Genomic DNA, 23,967 nt, shown 5'->3' with positions numbered 1-23,967 from the left:
CTCCAGGACATTCTCATACCTCAGGGAGTACCAGTTTTCACAGTACTAGAAGGGTCACTAAGGCATATGTTTGCATTTTTTTCTGAATTGGCAGATGTTCTTAAACCTTCATGATAGCCATAAACTAAACCAAAGAAGATAGGAAGGTCATGTGGCCCCTAGAAGAACTAGCACAACAGAAAAATTCTTATGAGTGTATAGTGTTTTGATCAAACCTTTCAGCGATGTTGGGATATGGATTCTTATTCTGGGCCAAATTTTGAATAGGCTTTTATTACATATTACAAATTAAAATTTGATTCTTAAAAATAAGTAGCATTTTAATTTGCTGTACAATAGGCATATTTTAATGGATTATTCCATTACTAGAGACACAAGATTATCACTTTATGAATACCATATTTCATCAAAATATCCAATATGATCTAACATTAACAGGTTTTTCAAGTTTTTTAAGGAGGTTCGCTTGGCACCTACATTATATGCCTTTAGACGCCAGGTGAACACCTTTTTATTTTCCCAGCATTTTAACAGTCTATAAATAAATTTTAACTCAGTGTTTTAAATTTGTAATTTTGCATTGCTGCTGTTTTTATCTGGTTGAGCTTTTATATTGTATTTTATATTATGGTTTTATACTGTTGTTTTATACTTTGAATGGTTTTAATTTTTGTGAACCGCCCAGAGAGCTCCAGCTATTGGGCGGTATAGAAATGTAATTAATTAATTAATTAATAAACACCAAATCCAAGCTAGGCAAAGTTAAGATTTCTCTATTTCGCTCATTGAGCAAGTTATTAAATTAGAAGAAAGTGTTCTAATTATGTTTAAGGAACATGTTAATAGTTTCTCTCTATAAAATATTTTTATAGAGAAACAAACACATTTTGCATAAAATAAAGACCTTCAAATTTTATTCTACTAATTAACACTAAACTCAAGAAGAGAAGGAACATATATCCATTTATCCAATACAGCAACAAAACTTCTTCCAAACATAAATTTCAACATTACCAGCACAGGCCACTAGCTGATCACTAAATACATAGTGTGTGTTTTTCCAGAATCATTCATTTCCTTGAATTATACGCCGAATCTTCTCAGCATCTTCTTCCACATTTTTATTTGTAGGCTCAATCTTCAGAGCAGCAACATAATCTTGAAGACCTAGGGTTAATTCAACATGAATATTTTAATCCTACAATGGCAACATGTTACATTCTAAAAGCAGAAGATGCATCCACTTTTATAGAGCAATCCCATGCATATTTATTCCAAATGAATCCTCCTGCGTCCAACTGAGTTTACTCCCAGGTAAGCAAACAGGATTACAACCTAAGAGGCAGAATTTCTTCCTCAGCCTGGGACAACTGTCAACGTCACAGCCTAACCTGCACATTCTAAGGTGTAGGACACTGGTGCAACCCAAATTTATCCTTGCTGCTTTCCCTTCCTTGGGCATGAAGTCATTACACCAACATGGATTGGGTCATGGATGCACATGGTCTACCTTAATAAAGAATGACACTCAAAGTCAAGGAATCTCTTCAGCAGAATATAAGCAACACATGGAATACAAAATGCAGCTCCTCAAACTAGCAATTGCAAAATGGCAAGTTACGATTTCCAAAGTGATGTTTTGGAGACATCAGCAATGGGGACATGATTGTACCAAGTTGTGAATAGCTATGATTATACACAATGAGCTGAGAAGCTACCTTGCTTCTTTCTCAAATGCATACACTAGGCGAACAAACAGGTAATTTGGATGTTTTCATTCTACTATAGAACCCTCCATTTTGGAGGCAGGAAGGTGGGATATAAATCCTTACATAAATAAACAGTTGCCCACTTTCCAATTGCTAATGGTTTATCAAAGCTCCAGATCAATATTTTCTCTCTACTGTCTCCACCACTACTACCTTTTTGGGAAAGAATATACTCAGTCCCAGTAAGACATAAGAGAAATCTTGAACAATTTACTCTGGATAAGGAGAGTAAGGATTGCAGGAAAAAAAGACTGGTAACAATTTTTTCACAGAATATGAGGAAGGGGAAATTATGAAAGAGAATGGCAAAAGGCAGCGTTTGGTCACACTCCAAACTACATAAGGAAACAGGAAAGCTAAGAAATGGATTGACACAGAGAGGAACGACTTGGAAAAAGAAGGAAGAGATTCCAAGTCCAATAGCGGAGGGACCTCTGAAGATGTTTTCTGTTCCCTTTCACACTGGGCAGAAAAAATGATCAAGAAAATAAGATGCCATCTTATAATGGGCTTCCTGACACACTGCAGAGGCTGCTCGTGTGTGCCTATTACTGATGTTTCAAAACAAACAAAATGCTCTTTCAAGGAATGAACGTGGGGTGTCATCTTAAGCAGGCAACTCTCCTTACCTTCAGCATACAATTCCAGTTCGCAGAATGCCGTCCCACGCCTCACATGAGCTTTCACTCTAGCCTTAGCATTTTCAGGGACAGGAGGAGTCAATAAATCCAGGGCCTTGATAAATAAAATACACAAGTTTATAAACGCTACATTATATTGATGATGAGTTTCTCTTTGAGGATAGTGGTAGACTCACAGATAAAATGTCCCAACATTTATTTGCAAGTCCAACAGTTAGCGTCCTTGCCATTACTTCCAAAGGCACATGCACGTCAAGTGGAGAGGCACACCAGAGCATAAATGTAAGTTGGCCCTTTGTCAGGAAGGTGATGTGTCCTATATCTTACTGGCAATCTGTATTCAGGAAACATACCTAAACTTTTAGAAAGTCATCATCAAATATGACAAGCGGCAAGTGTCAACTCTCTCCATCTCCATAAAAATGCTCAAAAGCCTGCTCAACCAGTTTGCCTGAAAAAGCTATTTTTCACAAGCTCATGGTGCCTGGAAAGTACTGAGGAAATGCTCCAGAATATACTGTTCCACTACTTCATCTTTCTTTCTTTCTCTCTCTCTCTCTTCCAGAAATCAGGAGCACACTCCCAAATTTGAGGAAATTGGCATTTGGAAATGTAAAATGCTAATAATGGTGTAGTGCTTGTATAGTCACATCTGTGTGACAAGGGAATTGCTTATAGCAATTTGCTATAAGCCTAAAACCTCTTAAAGAAAACAAATACCTTAGATGAATCCTCAATTGCCTTGTGTAGGTTTCTCAGCCTAAGATGACAAGCAGCTCGATTCAAATATAATGTTGGGATCTTATTATTGATACGAAGTGCCAAGTTATAGGCATTGACGGCCGCAAGGTAGTTTCCTGTTTCAAACATTTTACTAAAGACATAAAAAATACTGATATTAGGGATTTGGGACTTTACTGGGTGTTGTCAATCTAGTTTTAGTATTTAGCTTCCTATTATTATTATTATTATTATTATTATTATTATTATTAATTGCATTTTTATACCGACCAATAGCTGAAGCTCCCTGAGCGGTTCACAAAAACTAAAACCATTCAAAGTTTAAAACTAACAGTATAAAAACATGATATAAAATACACATTAAAAATTGATTAAAAACATACCATACATGATTAAAACATCTTTAAAACATCCTTAAAACATTCTAAAATGTCACTGGATAGGCCTGCCGGAATAGATTGGTCTTTATTGCTTTTTTAAATTCTAAAAGACCGTCAAGTTGACGAATTTCCTCCAGCAGGCCATCCCGCAGTTAACTAGCTATAATTGATTTATATGCTTTAAACAAAGGATATACAAAAATTGTTCTTGGATAGGTTCCATCTATACTAACAAGAATAAGTAAGGAGGAAATCTTGGAACCAATTTTTCATTTTTATAATAATATATACTTTGTATCACATAAAAATATAACATATTATATAAGATTAAAAGCATTTTTGTTGTTAAAAAGGAGGGCAATGCTAAAGACGTTAAGATCTATTGAGCACTTTTTATTACCAAAGACTTCAAGGCTTGATAGATTAAAAGAGCTTCCATCTAAGCAACTATCCTACTGCAGCTCTGTCTAGGGCTGTTCTAGCTCACATGCACACAGGCCTAGTGAGCTCCTGGATGGTAAAGAAGTGCCCTCATTCCAAAATGAGATCATACTTAAAGTTTCTAAAATATTATTGTATGTATCGTCCCATGAATCTGGGCTCGCTGTCTTGACTTTAAAAAAAATCCTACAAAATGAAAACATTCAAAAAATATTATTATTATTTATTTATATAGCACCATCAGTGTACATGGTGCTGTACAGAGTAAAACAATAAAATAGCAAAACCCTGCCACATAGGCTTACATTCTAATAAAATCACAATAAAACAATAAGAAGGGGAAGAGAATGCACCAAACAGGCACAGGGTAGAGTAAAACTAACAGTATAAAAGTCAGATCAAGATCAAGTTTTAAAAGCTTTAGAAAAAAGAAAAGTTTTTAGCTGAGCTTTAAAACTGCGATTGAACTTGTAGTTTGCAAATGTTCTGGAAGAGCGTTCCAGGCGTAAGGGGCAGCGGAAGAAAATGGATGAAGCCGAACAAGGGAAGTAGAGACCCTTGGGCAGGTAAGAAACGTGGCATCTGAGGAGTGAAGAGCACGAGCGGGGCAATAGTGTGAGATGAGAGAGGAAAGATAGGAAGGAGCTAGACAGTGAAAAGCTTTGTAGGTCAACAGGAGAAGTTCATATTGGATTCTGAGGTGAATTGGAAGCCAATGAAGTCTTAGACATACATCTTTCCATCTAAATCAAATTAATTTTGAATTATATCTTTGAGAAAATCTCCTTACTCAAAATTTACTAATTAAAGGTAAGTATATAAACTTTACTAGGCAACTCTGCATCAATTCTTTTGATGTCTGTACTTCATGCAATATTTCTTGCTCACTAGTTAATCAGCAAAAAAATTAAATACACCTTTGATCTCGAATATAAAAATAGCAGAGCTTTATTATTCTACACTCTTCAGATATATCCAGATCCTAGCCATTAAATCTCACAATTCTTCATCCCTCAAATAATTCTTTGACCTTGAGTGATGGGCTTTAACTCCGCATTCTCACTTTAGATATTATCTAGGTCACCTGGCCAATTAGTTTTTATAATTTACCTAAAAATCATTGTAAACTTGCTCGTGTCTTTGTGTGCCTCCTCTTTAATACATTTAATATTTTTACTTACTTACATTTCCCAATTATTAATTATATATTAAACATTTTGCTTGGCGTTTCCTAAGAATGCATATTATAGTACTTTGGAGGAGGAGAGTCAACAATTTCTTAATAGCCTCCCCAGAAATTCTAATGAAGCTATTCTTTTTAAATTCCTGCCAGTGATTAAAAAGAATTTGAAATAGGATTTTTTTAAAAATGTAAAACTCACATTCAATTAAAGAATGCAACATATGATGTCTTTTTAGGGCTTAATACAGGATTCAAAAATGGCATAATGGCTGCCATTACAGCACAGCTTAAAGAGAAGTGCAGAAGTCAGAAGCCTGCATTCAGGATTACACTTACACACACGCACACACACACACACACACACCAACTGCGTTCAACCAATGTGTGGGCACTTAATTTCCCCCCCAGAGCCCCAAAACATCATTCTGATGTGTAAAATCTCTTTATTCATACATCTTTTGAAACATCTAAACTCACTTGCCCTTCTCTTTCAACCAATCCGGGTTCTTCTCCTCTTCTTTTAGATCCTCTATCTCAGCAATATCTGCATTTATCATCCTGTGAGCCTCTGCCTGCTTACATAACCACTGTGAATAAAAAATACATGCAGTACTATTTTGTGCCCAAAATAATATATTTGTCATACTTAGTAAATACATCACAAGTAAATGTGCCAGCATATGACAATACGGGTGCTTTATTTAGACTTCAGAAGGTCAGAAGAGCCCTGTAGATGGATTTAGACCAGTGCCCCACTAACTTCCAAGAGCGGCTACCTAGGTGCTTCCTAGGAGCCCTCAAGCAGGGCCTGAGACTAGCTCAGTTCAGACAATACATTAGTCAATGCAATGTGAAAACTCCACTCAGTGGTTGAGTTTTTAGGAGGTACTCTGCACACAACAAGTTCTAACTCTGCCATTGTGTGACTGTGGGCTCCCGTGGAGTAGGGTAAAACCCATTGCAAAGTTTGATTGGCAGTTCCTCCGCTCTCTCTCTTCCCCCAGTCCTCCTGATAGTAAGGATAGTTAAACGCGCTGGCACATTGTTTTAACTGTTTTAACTGCTTAATTTTTTAAATTATATATTTTAACTTGGATCATGGTTTAATCTGTTTTTAACTGTGCATATTTATTGTTTTATACTGTATGTTTTTATCTGTATGCTGCTCTGAGATCTTAATGATATAGGGCGGGATATAAATGTTTTAAATAAATAAATAAATAAATAGTATCACATCAGCCATTGCTGCAAAAAACCCAATCCCGGCGGCTCTCCTAGAGCGGCACTCACTCCTTTCACCACTCTTGCCAGAGAACTCTGTAGCTACTGGGAAAAGTCAACACAACGGAAAACTCCACGGAGCCCACCACACAACATGCAACACAATGGTTGTGCAGGAACTCTCCTCTGCACAGCGTGGAGATTCAGCATGGAGTATTTTCCAAAACCAAACTCCACTGTGGGGTAGAGTTTTCCCGCAAGACAATACATTTCTAAACAGTGTAAAAACTCCACCGTGGAGTTCTAAAACCACCATTGAGAAACGTGTTGTCTGAACTGAGCCACTGAGTCAGAACCCTCCCCTGCAGCAACCTGGGTTCAGAGGCAAACATGAGAGGTTCCATTAAGCCATCAAGGCTTATATCATTGCTGCCAGACTTAATTCAGGCTGGTTCACGGACACCTATAGAGAAGCATCATAGTTTCTTTCCAGTGTTCACTCATTATATTTTCTCTAGTTTGTGGTGAAGTTCATGATCAGAACCCCTTTACAGCCTTTTGGTGGACTGGCAACATGCAAATTAAGCATTACGTGAACACAAGGCATTGCAGCATACATACACCTTTATGAAGAAAAAACATTCCACCAAATAATTAAAATCTAAAACTACGCTCTGTACCAAGTCGGTTTCCTCCAACCTAACCAACTTTATACAGGCCTTTCCAGGCAATCAGTTTACAATCTAATATATGCAATTGTTTCTCATAGTGTGGCTTCTGTTACAGGACAATTTCGTCTTCCCAGCGTTCAGTCTCCAAAGTTTTATTTCTGGTCAAGTATGGGTCTCCCCCTCCAGCTTGTATATCCATTGCTGTTTCAAGTGCTGTGAGAACTGTGGCTAGAGTGGCCCCTACTGGATAGTACCTGTGACATCATTAGCAACTAGCAAGACACGCCCACACTATGTTGTCACCTTTCTAAAATACCTTCCTTCCTTTTCAAAGAGAGCCTGAACACTCCTCAGCTGCACTGTTCAAGTGTGGGAGTGCTCCACTAGACTACTGAGGGGAAAAAGCGGGAACCCCCTGCCAGAAAGGTTGGCTTCTCCCCAACACAGCTCCTCCTCAGCATTTCCTGAGGCATGCCTGGAAGCCACAGCAAAGCAGCCAGGGCTTCCTATTTACCTACCTACCTCCTCCTCTTCTGGAATCCTGGATTCTCTAAGAGCCGTGGGGAAAACACGAGGGGTGAAACTTATTTCGATGCTACCAGTAGGCCGAGGAGCAGGGAGAGATTCTTCCTTTAGCTTCTCTGAAAACATATTTCTGGAACTTCTAGCTGCAATAATTAAAACACAAAAGCCCCTGTATTTTTCAGTGTATCAATTCGCAATAAAAAGAGATTTCAATGAGGAGAGAAAGAGGAGTGTTGTCACATAAGTAAACAGAGTGCCTCACAAGCTCATTCTTGTCCCCCGTGCTTTTAACCATCTACATGAAACCACTGAGGTGGGGGCGCAGGACGTTTGGAGGTTTGGGTTGAAGTATCACCTGTGTGGGGGTAACACCCTGATTTCCATCTACTTGCCCCAGGGAAGCTGCAGAAATGGTTTCTAAATGAAGGTGAACAAGCTGAAATTTAATCCAGAAAAGACTGAGGTACCGTAAGAGGAAAAACAGATTACTCTGGGTGGAGGTTTGCAAATGGCCACCTTGGGAGGATTTGATCCACCTTGGGAGGATTTGATTTCATAATATGAGAACCTGGGGTCTTGAAGGATAATGGCTACCAGTTCTGATGGATATGTGCTACCTCCAGGATCAGAGGCAGAATGGCGATGTGCACCAGTTGCTGGGAACCTGGGCAGGAGGGTGCTGTTGCACCCATGTCCTGCTTGTGGATTCCTGGCTGACAGCTGGTTGGCCACTATGTGAACAGAATGCTGGACTAGATGGACCCTTAATCTGATCCAGCAGGTCTCTTCTTAAGCTGGCTCACAAATATTTTAAATAAATAAAACCAAGCAGCTGGCATCAAAGCAAAACAACAACACTGAACCTGCATATGGGGGACAAGGCAGACTAGCAGTATTTGCACAAGCTAAACAAAGAGGGATGCCCACATTTTTAAAGTTTGTTTTAACCCAATGAGATCATGTTACCTCCTGTCATTGTACTTGGCTTGGACTTTCCTTTACTGGAAGATTTAATTTGCCTGTTTTTCTCTAGTGGTTTTCTCCTTTCATGATGTGACTGGTAGGTTTCTTGAGTCTTCTTTTGCTTCTCATTTTGCTCTTTCCATTTCTCAATCTCCTCAGTGGCTTTTTTTCGTTCCTCTTCTTTCCGTTCTTCTATTCTTTTTCTTTCCATTTCTTCTAGCTGTTTGAGTTAGAGAAACACCAAATCCTGTTCTACAACTGCTGCAGTGGTGCAAAGTCTTTCACAACCCATTTCTCATATTCAGTGTAGCAACACTATTTTATTTTATTTATTTATTTATTTAAGGATTTTTATGCCACCATTCAGCCACAAAAGGCTCTCGCGGCGGTTGGGTAGGCAACTAAGATTCCCACTTTACCACGGGAGAGCTGAACTGTAGACACAGCAAGACTTTGCAAGGCCACCTGGTGCACTCAAAGTTGAGCAGGGATTTGAATCAAAGAGAGAGCCAGCAGATGCAGAGGGCGACTGTGCCGCTTCAGCAAAGATAATAAAAACAGAAATATTCACATTCTTTCCATGCTACACCCTCAGTGACTCCATTCAGGGCTACTGACCTCTACAAAATAGCTGGAATCAGACCTATAATTCTGCAATCATCTATGGCAGCAAAGAATTACCTACAGGTAAGTAGCAAGGAGCTCTGTGTGCTGCTTCTCTGTAGCTCACTTGCTTGAATTATGACTCATTTCTTCCACAGGACTTTAAATACTAGACTACAGCCTCAGAGCTTGAATAGGAATGTGAACCAGGAGGAGAATGGCCATCCGTCACAGTTAGGGACCTCTCACAAGAGACTGGCCAAGGGATGATGAAAGATGCTCAAGGCATTGTTCAGAGGAAAAGGAGAAAGAGAAAGGAAGGAAGTGAAGAAGTAGGGGCAGATTGGGAACACCGCAGTGGGAGACAGCAATGAGGCGAGAAAGAAAAGATTCACAGAGAGGAGTGAAATGAATCAGAGTTGAAAAATTATAGAAGGGCAGCCTGCTAGGGAACAAGGTGACGGGGGTGGGGGAGATTTGTTATAAGACAAGGGTGTATGCCGGGGCTGGGTGATGCTGTTTGTTATGGAATGCAGTAGAAAGGATGTTGCAGAGGGAATGGAAAACTATCATTTAAAGAAGGGAGGACTGGAAAACAAATTTCACTGTCATGAGGGTGGGAGCAGGGGAGATGAAGGAAGGAGGCAATAAGGATTAGCCAAGGTTAAAAGGATGCAAATGTGCTTGCCACAGTTCCAGATGGTGTTAACTATATAGGCTACAATGTAAATTGCAGCACCTGAAGTAATGTTTTCAGGAGACAACTGTAATATTGGTTGACAATTATTCACAGTCCTGTTTTTCTGCCTGTACTGATGACAGAGGCAGCCCTTGGCTTACCTTCATTGTGGCCTCAAGAGCAAACTTGCTGCGTTCACGTTTCTGAGTTGCTTTTGCTTCTGCTTCTGCTTTTGCATCCTCTTGGGCTTTGCGCACAGCATCCTCTCGGATTCTCTGCATTTTCTCTTTGTCACCTGAAGAAACAGTTAAAGATCAGAGGCACCGATGGAGGAGCTGAGGCTTGAGAAAGGAGAGGCCCTGAAGGTGCATCAGGCGGGAGTAGAGACTCTTGCAGGTCAGGCACTGCAAGGAAGGGGAAGGATCTTCATGAGACTGTTCATGCCTCTCACCAACACTAAGCACCCAACTTTCGGGAGGAGACAAGGAAACAAGGTGGCCACAAACAAGAGACTGTCAGTGGCCAAGCTGCAACCAGTAAGATGGGGGCGGGGGGCAAGTTGTTCTCCCTGTACACTGGGAGCAGGAAGAGGGCTTACAGTGATTATGCACTTGAGATATTAAGCTATCCTGGGGGAAGGGGGCAGTAAAAAGGATTCCTTGTAGACTAGCCTTCCTCAACTTGGTACCCTCCAGATGTTTTAGACTACAACTCCCAGCATTCCTGACTACTGAACATCCTGGCTGGAGCTGATAAGATGGAGACTGCACTCACGGATCACAGCACAAGTTGCCAACTTCAGCCTCTTGAATTTTAGCTTAGTCTAATATATCTTTCAATAAACTATTTCACTTAATTTACTACACAAGAAAGAATTCAGATTAGCATAGGTTTATCATGCAATAATTAATCTAAAACCTCCCACTGGAAAACTCACCATTTTCCATAAGAAGGGATTCCCACATGCCCACTTCTTTTTTATAGAGGGTGAAGAAAACGGAGTCATTCTCGATTTTTGCAGTACTATGAACATCATCTATAGGAGCATATAGAATGGCTTCAAATAAAAACGGAGGACAATTCACCTAAGAAGGACATTTGAAAATTAACGTATATCAGAAACCATTCAGAAATGTCATGAACAAATGCCTTGCTATCATTCAAGAACAAGCCATTCATTCCCAAACTGTTTGCTTATTTATCACGGTTGCACTGAGACGTACTCAGTTCCACTCATTTCAAGAGGGACATTAGTGCAACTACATCAGCCTAAAGCTGCAAACCTATAGACACTTACGTGGGAGTAAGTCCCACTGAACTCTATCAGAGCCTGCTTCAGTTGGACACACACACACCTCACAGGGCTAACTGTCATCTTGACCCTGTGGGGAAGAAGGAGCTGTTGGTCTGCCCCTCCATTGGGAGATGAGAGGGGAGAGCAGAGCCTTCTCACCAGCTTGAAGGAAAAAGGAAAGGAACTTCTCCTGCAAGCACTTGAGTCATTGCTGACTCCTAGAGGGACGCCTGCTTTCGCTGACATTTTCTTGGCAGACTTTTGTAGCGGGGTGGTTTGCCATTGCCTTCCCCAGTTGCAGTTACCTTTCCCCCAGCTAGCTGAGTACTCATTTTACCGACCTCGGAAGGATGGAAGGCTGAGCCGGCTGCCTGAGAACCAGCTTCCACTGGGATCGAACTCAGGCCGTGAGGAGAGTTTTGGCTGCAGTAACTGCCGCTTACCACTCTGCAGGAGCTATACTAGAGTGGCCAGATTTAAAAGAGGGCAGGGCACCTGCAGCTTTAAATGCTGTGATGAAGAGGGAATTTCACCAGGTTCCCCATATATACAAATGACACCTGCTGAAATTTCCATTTCAACACAACTGTTAAGGATACAAGAGCCCTGTCCTCCTTTTCAGATGGTCACCTGAGGCAGAGGGGCGGCCCTCCCCCTCTACCGTCCTCGCACCGCCCGAACTGTCGGCCGCTCCTGCCGGGGACAGGCAGCGGCTCTCTCAGGAGGCCCCGAGCCCAGCACCGCCAGAGGCCCCTGGGGGTTTCCTTCTTTCCCAGCGACGGGGATGGAGGGAAATGCAGGGCCTGGCAGCCCCGAGGCGGCGGGGACCCAGGCCCGGCCGCTCACCTTGAGGTACTGCTCGGTGCAGAAGACGCTGCCGTGACGGGCGGCCCGCACGGGCACGGCCAGGTAGACCGCCTCAGCCGTTTGCTCCCAGCTGTAGTCGCGCACCCACACAGGCATGGCGACAGCCAGGTGCGCCCCGCCGGTTGCCAAGGACCCGGGCAGCTGTGCCGCCGTTGCTACGTTACGGTTTCCAGGAAGCTGGCCAACCACTTCCGGAGAGGAGAGGCGCCGTCTTGATACGGTCGCGTTTGCTGTCGGGCGCATGCGTGATGTGTTTCCGCTCTCCGCTAGGTGGCCTGCTGGGAGTTGTAGTCCGCTTCTATGAATGTGGGACGTTTAAAGCTACAGTCTACAATCCCCCCACCCTGCCCAAACGTCCTTGTGTCAGTAATCAAAAATATACAAAGTATTTTGTCCTTATGCAATAAATTAAAAATATGCTTCAAACATTTTACATATGCACATAGGCCCCTGTGGCAATACGTCAAGTTAATTTTACAATAATATATTTTTACTACCGTATTTCTTCGATTATAAGACACCATCGATTGTAAGACGCACACTAATTTCAGTATCACCAACAGAAAAAAAAACCCTAAGACACACCTGCAATTCTAAGACGCACCCCATTTTTAGAGATGTTTATATGGGGAAAAAAGAAATAGGGTACTTGTCCCTACCAGTTTTTACAGTATGTTTTTTAAATGTTTACAGCCTGCTGAAGAAGGCCTTGAAAAGATACAGGCCGTAATGGGTTTGGCTCTTCAACCTACAAATAAAAAGTTCAGCATCCTGAGAATTTGCTTCTCCCCTTTTTTTCACTTGTGTCAGTAACCCAGCAGATTTTTTGTTGTTGTAAATGGTGTTTCATTATTGGCTTTAAGCTTATTATTCTACTAATGTTATTTTCCTCATATGGGGAAATCCTCATCTCAATAAAAAAAAAAAGCTTGCTAGTTAAAAACACCACGAATACTACTTGCACAGCTATCAGGACAGCGTGAAGTTTAACACAGGGGCGAAAAGGTTCAGCACAGATCCTGTGTCCGCTGCATTAACAGGGCTTCTTTTTTTACCTTTTTTCAGCCAGCAGCTACAATCCTGGCAAAGACAATTCAGGCATCCAAAGGTAGGAACAGAGGTCAGAGCAACCGCCAGGCTATGAACTGGCTGAAGCCTGTGTGCAACATGAAAAGCCAATTGGTGAACTAAATGCTATATATATTTCCTAAGAAGTAAGTCTCACTGTGTTCAATGGGGCTTCCTCCCAAGCAAGAGTGTATAGGATTGCAGTCTTTGCTGCTAATGCAGCTGGGGCTAAGAGCCCTGCAGTAAGGCATTGCCCCAGAAGTGCCGCTGATTCAGCCTCATGCATCAGAACTCATGCCTTCGTCATGCGCCCACTGGTGTAAACTTTAAAGCTAGCAGCTGCCAAATCCTTACAGGATAAAGTCTTCCATTTCTGAGCACCCACGTTCGGGGGGGGGGGGGGAAATATGAGCCACTAGGACGACATGCCAAAGGCAGCATCAGTTGAGTTCTTGCAATGAAACTTCCTCCCACAAAGTTACACAAAGATTACACGCTTCATACGCAAAGATTATATGAACAGAACACATTCAGTTCTCCTTTGTTACCTTGACAAGACTTTATTATATTCCTTTTGCAAGCATTTACTTAATTCTTCCTGGTTTCAATGTTTAAAAACAACAACAAATTGTAATATTAAAAATTGCAACAATGAATGAAAATTCAGTTTCTTTGCCCTCACGCTTTTTTTAGATGAACATCCTGAAGAGGAATTATTACATCTTTAAACAAACATAGGATTGTCATTTGGTAAATTCAAATGGGCACCCATTTTTCAGCATCAAACATTGAAACGTTTAACCAACCACTTACATTGGATACAAATCTTGTATATGCCAAAAGACATCATCGCAGTTTAATTATTTGCTATCATCTACTAGAACTCAGCTTGTAACGTCAGACCAGCTAGCTATTCATCGACATAAACATGTTTCCTATACTTCATAGAGTAGCTTAACACACACCATGATATGAAATCATTTGTATTACATAGTAATTTAATTTCTTACTAAGGGAATAATAATGGACAAAGTCTGGGAGCTTGGTTCCAATTTGAATTACATACATCAACTTTGTCACACACCACAGTACTAATGCATGTGTTATTTCAGACATGCCCTAATTTATTTATTTATTTTAAAGTTGTTGCAAAAATAAATGTCACCAATGTGGAACACATTTGAGATCGTATAAAAGTACTGAACTGATATCCCAAAAAACAGGTATATGTAAGCAGTACATAAGAAAAGACTAGTTTTAATATGAAACAGTCATTAAGTCACATACAACAGAAAAGACACATGGCCAACTATGTATAAAATGTTACACATGTACTTTTACTAGCAAGCAAGGCTATATTTATATTTAAAGTGAGTACAAGTATTTTTAAGCAAGAAGTAGTGTTGTTGCTATTAAATTGAAATAAAATGGGGGAAATGTCAAATTTCAAAACCATTGGTTTTGGGGAAGAAACAAAGTCTAAAAACCAAAAATACAAATTTATTTAAGAAAGAATATTTCCCCATAATTAGCAAGTCTGAAATAGGATCCCACAAGTAATTAAGGTGCTATATGGAGAAAAACTTAGTCACCACAAAGACGACGGGTGGAAAAGGAAATGGGGTACCTAGGCCAAGTTCCCCCTCTGAGAACTGTGGCCTCATGGAAACGATGTCAAGAGGCCTGCTGGGTCAGAACCAGAACTGCATGTGCAACATAGGCTTCCCAAGAATCCTACTTGAGCACGTGGCAACGAGGATTAGCAGGCAGAAGCCTGTTTTTCTGTGAAACAAGTCCTTGCTGGACTTGGACAACAGAATCTTCCGAGCACTCGAAGAGATTAAGCCATATAATCCAAAACCAACATTCACCACAGACAGAGAATAGGAGCCAACAAGATTCAGCAGTAAATACCAAGATACCTGCAGCAATGCCACAGAGGAAACCACAAATGGTGGTACATAGAGGATTGGGACCTGGTGCCATTTTATATAGTTGGCTAATTGCTTACTTCCAAATTACTTTTTTTCATTTCAAAGGGGTAAATTTGGTGCAAAGAAAAACAACTAAGATGAACGCAAGGATGGAGAATTTATTTTAATAGTTTGGGAGAATTTGGCTTGTTTTACTTAGAAGAAAAGGGATTAAGAGCTGATTGGGATATTTATCTGCATCGTGCAGTGCTTCTCAGCCAAATGCACCAGCTGATGTCACTGAAGAGCTGTTGGTTTGAGAGAGCATCAGGTAATAGGGAAGTCCTAGCTGTGATGTTAAGATCTGCAACAGCTCTTTCACTCCTGCTAGACACTGCTTAGTGCTGCCAGCACTCACCGGGGTTAGAATGTGATTACACAGCCATGTTGCAGGGCTGCCCGCCGTCCTTAATGGCACCTTATAACAGCCACTGCCCAAAATGGCAACAGCCCACATGTAAGAGGGCTTCATGGCAACATTTACTCATTCTCAGTCTGGGGCAAAGGAAACATCCTGGGTGAAAGCTCTCGAGTTTACCTCTCCGCAACTACTAGCGAGATTTTCAAAAGATGGACTCATAAAATGTGTCTGTTTAACTACATTCATTCAACTACATTCAATCAAACAGAAAGCCCTGGGCAGCTTCAACGGGCTGCATGGTAACACGTGGGATGAAATGCAGCCTCGCCAACGTTTAGCAGACAAGATGCTCCCTTCTTTCATGAATGCTTCTGCTGTGGCTATTCTCATCTGACCGCCAAATAAAGCACACACGACTCCATCGTGGCATCTGTTCTCAAAGAAACCAATCCAGAGGCCACCTGGATGGCACATGGCCCTACAAAGTATATCGAAGCCTAGCTGGGATCCCAGCAAAACCATTTCTAGCAGTAAAGGCTGTACGAAGAACCTCAGAATCACACACACCTCAAGCTCTGAAATACTCTTTACCCTGAACACTTTCCAAAGCATGGTGGAGGGCTTTTCCACATGACTTCAGAGAGAAAAGCAACACACCCCAACAGTTACATGCTCATGTTTCAAAAGATGGGTATGGTGCCCAGCAACGCACTCCAGGTATCCGCAGGCTCTGTCTGGTGCAAAGGCTAAATCACGACATGTGCAGGAGAGCCATGTGCTTCTCTACAGGAGCTACCAAGAGGCATTAATGGTCGGGATACACATATCCTGGGGGTGGGTGGGTGCTGCAACATTCCAAGGTCTGCTTACATATAACCACAGCATCCTCACTGTATCTGAGCTTGAAAAAAGCAAGAGAAAGCTATGGGGTAAGCAAACCTCTCTTACGTACATCTCGATTTGAGATCGTGCAGGCAATGCATTTTGGTTTTGGCTGTCGAAAGGGAGAGGGTTCTTGGAGAGAGAATCCATGATGGGGCGGCCCAGATATCGTTGGACTCCAACTCCCATCAGCCCCAGCCAGCATGGCCGATGGTCGGAGATGGTGGGAGATGTAGTGCACACACAGGTTCCCCACCTGTGTCCTAGAGCTCACTTACAGGACTGCTTGTTCTGAAATAAGACTCCCTTGGCTGATGTCTTGACATAATTATAGTCCACAGCCCCCAGGCCTCCCCCCTAGAGAGATCAGCCTGTGGCTGCAGTGCCGGCTGGGAGAAAGGCCTTACGGCAGGAGTATGAAATCTAGACTGAGAAATACACACTGCTCTCCAGGGGCTTCCATGATCAAGAGGTTAACACAGAGCTGATGTGGGGTGGAAGTGTGGGCACAGCCCATCGATGGGGACTGGATCTTTTCTTGCTTCTCTAGTGGCAATGACAAATACATCCAGTTGTCTCCTATATTAAATCATAACATATAGCAATCAAGGGCTGGCAGGATTAGAATGCAGGCGAGACAAGCTGTGCAGCAGGCCCAGTCTAACCTACACAGACCTTGTGGGCTCCAGACAGGCTGTAGGGGGATCTGCTCTTTGCAGACATCTTCATCAAGAAAAGATGTGTGAGGCTAAAAGACACTTTGTGGGATTCCCACCACTCTGTACAACAACCCGACAATCCACCGTTGCTACTGTTCCTCATTCCTCCGGCATTACTCAGAGTCCCAAGTGCTTCACAGCCCTCATTGCAACCCCATGAGGTCAGCTAAGCCGCTATCTGCCAAAACAGTCAAAATGGGAAAGGCTGTTAGTCACGGGGAAAGACTCTGGCCTAAGGTCTCTCCTAGGCAGGCCACAGCCGCTAGAAGTAGAAACCCAGGGCCATTGTCTCAGCCCACGCTCAAGTCTGTGCATCTGATCCATGGCATTACACCCCAAAAGGCAGCTATGCTGTGGGGGAAGAAAGCTGCAGGGAATGGCCTTCCCTTCCCAGGAGGGAGACCCAGAGCTCTCCTGAGCCAAGTCTCATTCGAAAATACAGCCAGGCTGAGAACAAAAGCAGCAGAGTGGAGAAGAATCCCAACTGGAGGAACCCAAGGGATGAGCAAGCTACGATCCATACACATTCAAACCTGAGTGAGCCAGGGTTTGCAGAGTCTGCCCTGGGGCTGCAGGAGAAAACACCCTCTCCAGAGAGTGCCCAAGCGGCATGTTAAAGAAACTAAAACAAGAGACCCTGAAAGAAAACGAAACTAGCAAGTCAGCCATGGGAAAAACTAGCAAGTCAGGAGAGGGGGGGGGGACCGATACACAAGAAGAGAAGTAGGAAAGTTCTTTTTCTGCCTGTGTGCATCAGTTAGTTCAGTGGAAAGGGTATCAGAGTAAGTCCATTTGCAACCAGAGCCCTAAACGTCAATCCAAAGTACATGCCAGAGATCGTTAAGTTTGTCTCCCGTTGATTTCAACAGGACCACACCTGTGAATTTCTCTTGGAGTTACATTCATCCAAGAGCCCAAACCTCCAAGCCAGCGCTACAATATTCAGGCCTTTCGACACTGGTGCAACATCACACCTTATAGTCTTGCAATGACATTGCAGAGGACTTGCCCAGGTATGGCAAGGGAGGGTGGAGGAATATCAGGAGAATATGAACTTCAAGACTACTCCAGAAACACCTACTGACTTTTTTTCCCATGAGGATCCTTCACAGCCTACTAATGTGTTCTGAAACAAGACAGTGTAAAAATACTGACGCTTTGCAATAAACCTAAACACTAGTTATACTTGAGAGTTTCAGCTAGGGTACAAATAATTGTTGATGATTATCTTAAAAGAAGTATTGCTCTGTGTTTTCTCCCTGCAATCATATCCTTTATCTTTAAAACTTAAGAAAAGCTCCAAAATAGAGGATAGAAGCGACTCCCAATAAGACAGTGGCAGGTATTACAAAAAGATACAGCTACTACTAGGAGTTCTTCCAATACATACCACTATTAATCTGAACAGCCAACAATAGCTTGTATTCACGAAGGCAGATTGTTACAGATCCAGTCACTTTCCGTGTGTGTAAAACCAGACCTGCAATCAATTATCAATCAAGCGCTGCCTAGCAGTTCTTCCGATGAGAATTTAATGCACTTGGGCAGAATACAAGGAGTACACAGACCAATTTACAGAAATAAAATGAATGACAACCACCCTCAACTGGAAATGGGAGTTTATGAATGATGCCACTGTAGTGTACTGGGGAGACTGGCGTGGGGGTGGGTCTCACCCATCAGCATTCAATACTGGCGGTCCGATAGTTTCTCTGGTGCGCATCAGCTGAACATCCTTGTCTGCCATACAAGTGTCACAGCCCCACACCGCCGAGGCTTCCGCAGTGAGCAATCCGTACGCTGACTCCGTCATGCCCGTGCAAATCCGGTGAAACCATTTTTGACAAGAAGCTTCACACAAGATGGCGTCCTGGTCATCGTTCACCTCGTGTGTACAAATCCCACAAGGGTAAACAGGCTCGGAGGTGGTGTGGCCATGTTGGCTGGGATGCAGAGGGGTGTTGCTGCCCTTCTCAGAGCCCCCTCCCTCAGCTGCCCCTCGTGGGAGACAGGGCTTGTTCTGAGTCCCGTTGGCATGACCGCTGTTCAGATTGTCAACGTTTTTAGGAGGAATGCTCTCTTGGTTTGCTGGGATATTTCGATTCACAGTTTTTATGTCTGGCGTTCCTGAGCTTGCAAGGTCTTCTGTTCTGTGCGGATGCTGCTGTTGGGGGGTGTTGCTGTGCTTATTTGCACCTTGCTTTTGCAAAGGCTTTGTCTGGTTGTAATTGTTTGGCATGGGACCATAAGAATGGTTGGATTCCATCTGGGAATTATTAAAATTGGGGTTCTGGCCAGGCCCAAAATGCAACGGCATGTCATGGTGCAGCATCGGAATCGTGTTCTGTGAAGGCATGTGGCCAAAGTTCTCACCGGGGTTTGGCCGGAAATGTTGGCCGGGCATGTTGATAGCCTGATTCATGTTAGCGTTATAAGATGGCTGATTGACGAAACCGGGATTTTCATGTGGCACAAAGTTAATTGCTTGAGGCCGATTGAAGACCATCCCGACTGGATTCTGGGGAAAAGGGTGCGGCTGGTTTCTGAGTGGATAAGTAGCACCATATGGTGAAGGCATTCTAGGAAGCATGTGAGGGGGCATCCTGAAAGTATTGTAGCCTCCAAAACCAGGGTAGCTGGGATTAGCAAAATATGGATTTCCTGACGGCACCGGTTTATAAGAAATCGTGTTGTAGTTATCATCAAATGGATTTGCAGCTACAAGGTGGTCAGAGCTTGGATTCAGTGGGGGGGCATATTCAGATGGCAGGGGAAAGGAGGACCCCTAGAAATGATAAAAGCAGAAATCAGCACTACTTTGAACTCAACGGAAAGACGTAAAATGTGGAACCCAGTATTTCTCTCGTCTTGTCCAGTGAAAGAACCACCAAGAAGGCCTATTGTAAAAATGGATCTGCTAGCCACAGAAGGATTTGATTTTATAGCACATACATAAAGATGCTCCCATGAGCATTTTTGTCCTTCACTGTAGGTCCACTCCAGCTCCTGTTACTTGCCCTGCTGAAGCCAAATCATCTCACACAAGACCTGCCAGGTCAGCTGTGGTGTCAGACTAGCTGTCTCTGACAGCAGGCAGTGCCTCCAGGAGCAGAAGAAACATTGAGTAGTATCCACTGTTAGTCCTATGTAGACTTAAGTTCGTCTTATTCATTTCAATGGTTCTATTCTACATAGGACTAACATTGGATACCGCCCACTGAGAGCACCTCCCAGCCTCTGCCAATAAGGAGCTGAGGACATTTTCCCAAGTTGCTTCATACACCTTGTTTGGACGATACTTTTAGCTCAGGATGGTTCCACCCAGGGAGTTGTTGAGTGGCGTGGGAGGAGACTGGGCCTCCTACATGGGAAAAGGGAGCTTTAGGTTGCATCCTGTGCCGGAAGAAACACAAAGCCACTTACCTGTGCAGTTGACTTGCGCTTTTTCTTATCTGGGCTTCCAAGTTGCACACCTGGGCCTCCTAACCCATCCAATCCACCATCACCACCTATAAGATGTCAAAGTATACAGCTCTGTGTTTAACTCCACGAAAGAACTGGTCATGCAGGCATGCTGTCCAGAGAAGGGGCAATCTTGGGTACCTCTGCAACTGCACTATTTCATACTTTGGTGTATCAGCTAGTTATCAATGTTGTTCTGCGACACGACTGCCGTTCTACTTTCTCCTATGGACTGTAGCCAATAACTATCTCGCTCAGTTACACACACACACGTTCTGGTCTGTGCTAATTCTAGCCAACTAAATTCCCTCAAGATTGCAGTTACCAATCTAAAGGGAGCTTTGAGACCTACAGTAAATTTAAAATTGCTCAGTGGTAGAGCACCTGTTTTGCATGCTGGTTCAATTCCCAGCATGTCTACTCAGAAGTAAGCCCGACTGAGTTTATTAGGTTTATTCCTAGATAAGTGTGTATAGGATTGCAGCCTAAATAATGTAGCCCTGTTCTAACCCAGAGACCAAGAAAATAGCTAGCAAAGGGGAATGCGGACATGGCGTTTTTGGGTCGTCACATGTCATTTTTCTGTTTGGAGAGATATTTAATGGCAGGAGATGGCCAGTAAGTTATTTAGCTATACATTTTATAGTACTTTAAGACCCATCCATACAATGAGGTACGACTACAGACAAGATACTGATTCTCTCACTGGGTTTACACAACACACTACCCAACCATGGATTATTGTGTTGTCTGAACACAATGCATTTTCTGCAGGATTGGTTATCGCATTGTTTGAATGCTGCATGTTTTCTGCAGGGTGGCTTGTTAACCAGGCAGTATGGTTTATTTTTCTCGAACAAACCACCTTGAGAAACCATGGTTTGTTGTTGGGTTGTTCAGGATGGTTAACAAGCCACTACATGGTTAATGAGCAATTGTGCAGAAAAAACCCACTGTGTTCAGAAAACATGATCACCTATGGTTCAACAACAACCTACACCAGGTGGGCTAGCATGTAGTGTGATTCCAGCCTGTGTCTGCTTGCCTGGTCTTGAGCAGATCTTACGACTGCTGAAATCCACAGAGATGAATCAAAATAAAATTTACATCTATTGTATCCAACTGGATGTTTATATAGATTATAGTAACCATCAACTCCCATTGCCAGGCAGTTCAACACAACCACACTTCACTTCCCCTGTGACATTGTATAGGATTGCAAACTTGTTGCCCCCTACATCTGGGGCCAAGGATGAACCCTTTCCTTTGATGTAGCCCTATTACACAAGTGGCTGACTGAGGGGCAGGAGAAACCCAGTATAGCCATGCAGAGATAGTGAGCTCAATGAGAACAGCATCCATATATGGGGCAATCCTTCCCCTCTTAGCAGCCTGGCCGTTACAGCCCCAATCTACCAGCCCAGGGGTGCACCAACGAAGGAGAAAAACCTCGACTTTCTGTACAGTTTAGAAGACAGCAACTAAACTTGTGCAACGTTAGTTTCATACAAAAGCGGCATTCATCCGCTCGGTCAACAAGAAGGTACGGCTGAGGTCAGAGCAAGCCAAAGCAAGGCTACACATGTGTTTGGAATGCAACGGAAACAGGTCATCCCGTTCATTCATGCCCTGCTCAGCACGGGCCCTTTTCCTAGCATAGAATCAACACCTGGAAAAATTTTATATACAGGACAAGAAACGGTATTGGCAGGTTCCTTTGCGGGAGCCTGACTTAGCAACAAACAAGAGCTACTTTTCTTGAACCGCCATTCCCTGCAACCAATATGTATTCATGATCTATTCGATATATTATTTATTTATTTATTTATTGCATTTCTATACCGCCCAATAGCCGAAGCTCCCTGGGCGGTTCACAAAAAGGCTTAGCACAACAGCCACTGAAAATCAGAACTGCAAATCAAATCTCACCATAAATTTGACTTTCTTGGTGCTCTCCAGGTGTTTTGGACTACAACTCCCAGCAGCTTGAGCCAGCATGACCAATGGTTAGGGATGCTGGGAGCTGTAAATCCAAAGCATCTGGAGGGCAGCCAGTTGGGAAAGACAAGCCTATGAAAACGTCTTGTGGCTTTTCTCACGCTGTTATTAACTCACAACTTGTTTGGTTATTAATTCCAGGATGTACCCCTCTAGAAGGAAATACATTATCGGAGATACTTTTTAGTTATGGTAAGCGGTATATAAATCAATTAAATAAAGAAACAATGACACAACTCCAACTTAGTTTGAAGGTTGTCCAGAGGGTAGAACTTCATTCAAATCTGGTCGCAGCACTAGTATTTGCTTTTAATGCTTCAGGTCACCCTTGGGACATGGGAAGTAACAATGAGCTATGAACATGCGCAGAATGCCCAGCAAACCCACATGCATCCAGGAAGTTAATAACTTGGAAGGTGAGCCTTCCAAGCAGGTTATAACTCTTGCAAACTCATTTTAAAACACCACAGTCACTTGATGGCATTATGTGAATGAGAAACGCCATTCCTACTTCTCCAGGGCCATGTAACTTTTCCTCTATGCTCCCTTCCCAAATTACTTTCCTACTATTTTAAGTACTTCAGGCTTCGCCCTTCTCTGCAGCCCCCGCCCCCCCCCAGCCCTATACACGTGCTAAATGCTGGCTATGATATGAAGCCCTGCCCTAAGCCAACCTGGGCATAGATTCTTGCTAAGAGACCTTAAGACACACATCCCTACTCGCTGGGGCGCACTCTTGGCCTGGCTAAGGAAAGGCTCCCTTAACACGTGGCTTGTGCTTCACACTCGCTCACTGCCCGGCCTGTTCCCTGCCCAGGGTCATCTCTGATTGTAGGGCCGATATGGCAGGGGCACGCATTCACACGACGCGCGTCAAGAGCCTAGGGGGGAGCGTTCAGACGGGGGTCTAAGAGGGGTTACAACACTTGGGGGCGGGCGTTCCTGGGGAACCTATCTGGGCACTGCAGACCGGGAGGGCGTTTGGCGGAGGCTGCTGCCGGCCACGGCCAGCCCTGCGCTCCTCCTGCCTCGCCATGCACAGCCGCTGCTGGGCCACGTCGGGCCCCTGCCTGCCTGCCTGCCTGCCTCCCTGGCCATGTTCTCCGGAGGGCGCCCAGCCTCCAACGTGCCCCCGCGGCGGGGCTTGTGCAATGCAAGCGGCGGCTCAGTCAGCCCACAAGCCCGGCCAGGCCCGCCGGTCTCTCTGCTCCCTACCTCGGGGCCTTTTGAGCGCCGCGGCGGGGTCCTTCTCGTGTTCCGCGGACATCACCGGCGCAGCATCGCTCCAGGCCCCGCCGGGCGGCAGTAGCAGGGGAGGCGGCAGCGGCGGCGGCTACTGCGAGGGGGCGGGAAGGAGGCGGCGGCGGCGACCGAGCCCCCCTGTGGGCCCAGGAGGAGCCGCCCGCCCGCCGGCCTCGGGGGAGCCTCCGAGGGAGGCGGGCAGCTCCAGCCAGGGGCGGGTCCGGGGCCGAGCCGCCCTGAGAGGCGGGGGAGGCCCACGCTGGTTGTGCCCCGTCGCAGCCTGC

The 23,967-nt window shown here is 43.8% G+C and overlaps 3 protein-coding genes across 3 annotated transcripts in view; 1 reads left to right on the top strand and 2 right to left on the bottom strand.

Annotated features, from left to right (window-relative positions):
- PIGB (phosphatidylinositol glycan anchor biosynthesis class B) overlaps positions 1-23,967 on the top strand; it is a 301,093-nt gene that overhangs the window by 36,313 nt on the left and 240,813 nt on the right. The window lies entirely within an intron of this gene.
- Positions 1,032-12,074, bottom strand: DNAAF4 (dynein axonemal assembly factor 4). Its single transcript, XM_063142219.1, has 9 exons — positions 11,958-12,074; positions 10,755-10,902; positions 9,979-10,112; positions 8,539-8,755; positions 7,570-7,715; positions 5,633-5,742; positions 3,131-3,284; positions 2,399-2,504; positions 1,032-1,167 (listed from the first exon to the last, which is right to left on the bottom strand). The coding sequence occupies exons 1-9, from the start codon at positions 12,072-12,074 to the stop codon at positions 1,067-1,069; spliced, it is 1,233 nt and encodes a 410-aa protein (XP_062998289.1). The 3' UTR covers positions 1,032-1,066.
- On the bottom strand, positions 13,601-23,734 carry PYGO1 (pygopus family PHD finger 1). Its single transcript, XM_063142218.1, has 3 exons — positions 23,657-23,734; positions 20,405-20,490; positions 13,601-19,766 (listed from the first exon to the last, which is right to left on the bottom strand). Exons 1-3 carry the CDS (start codon positions 23,706-23,708, stop codon positions 18,654-18,656), a joined length of 1,251 nt encoding a protein of 416 aa, XP_062998288.1. The 5' UTR covers positions 23,709-23,734; the 3' UTR covers positions 13,601-18,653.

This window comes from Elgaria multicarinata, chromosome 16 (assembly GCF_023053635.1).
Source record: "Elgaria multicarinata webbii isolate HBS135686 ecotype San Diego chromosome 16, rElgMul1.1.pri, whole genome shotgun sequence".
Lineage (NCBI taxonomy): Eukaryota > Metazoa > Chordata > Lepidosauria > Squamata > Anguidae > Elgaria > Elgaria multicarinata.
Note: the sequence above shows the minus strand (reverse complement) of the source record. Positions and strands in the feature narration are given on the sequence as shown.

Bases quoted from the DNA above. Each gene is read 5' to 3' on its own strand.
- DNAAF4 (XM_063142219.1), bottom strand. From the start codon at position 12,074: ATGCCTGTGTGGGTGCGCGACTACAGCTGGGAGCAAACGGCTGAGGCG. The intron at 8,756-9,978 runs GTAAGCCAAGGG...TAACTCAAACAG, and splicing joins CTCTTGAGGCCACAATGAAG to CTAGAAGAAATGGAAAGAAA. The intron at 2,505-3,130 runs GTATTTGTTTTC...TTATTTATCAAG, and splicing joins CAATTGAGGATTCATCTAAG to GCCCTGGATTTATTGACTCC.
- PYGO1 (XM_063142218.1), bottom strand. From the start codon at position 23,708: ATGTCCGCGGAACACGAGAAGGACCCCGCCGCGGCGCTCAAAAGGCCC. The intron at 20,491-23,656 runs GTAGGGAGCAGA...GACATCTTATAG, and splicing joins GGCGCTCAAAAGGCCCCGAG to GTGGTGATGGTGGATTGGAT. The intron at 19,767-20,404 runs GTAAGTGGCTTT...TATCATTTCTAG, and splicing joins AGCGCAAGTCAACTGCACAG to GGGTCCTCCTTTCCCCTGCC.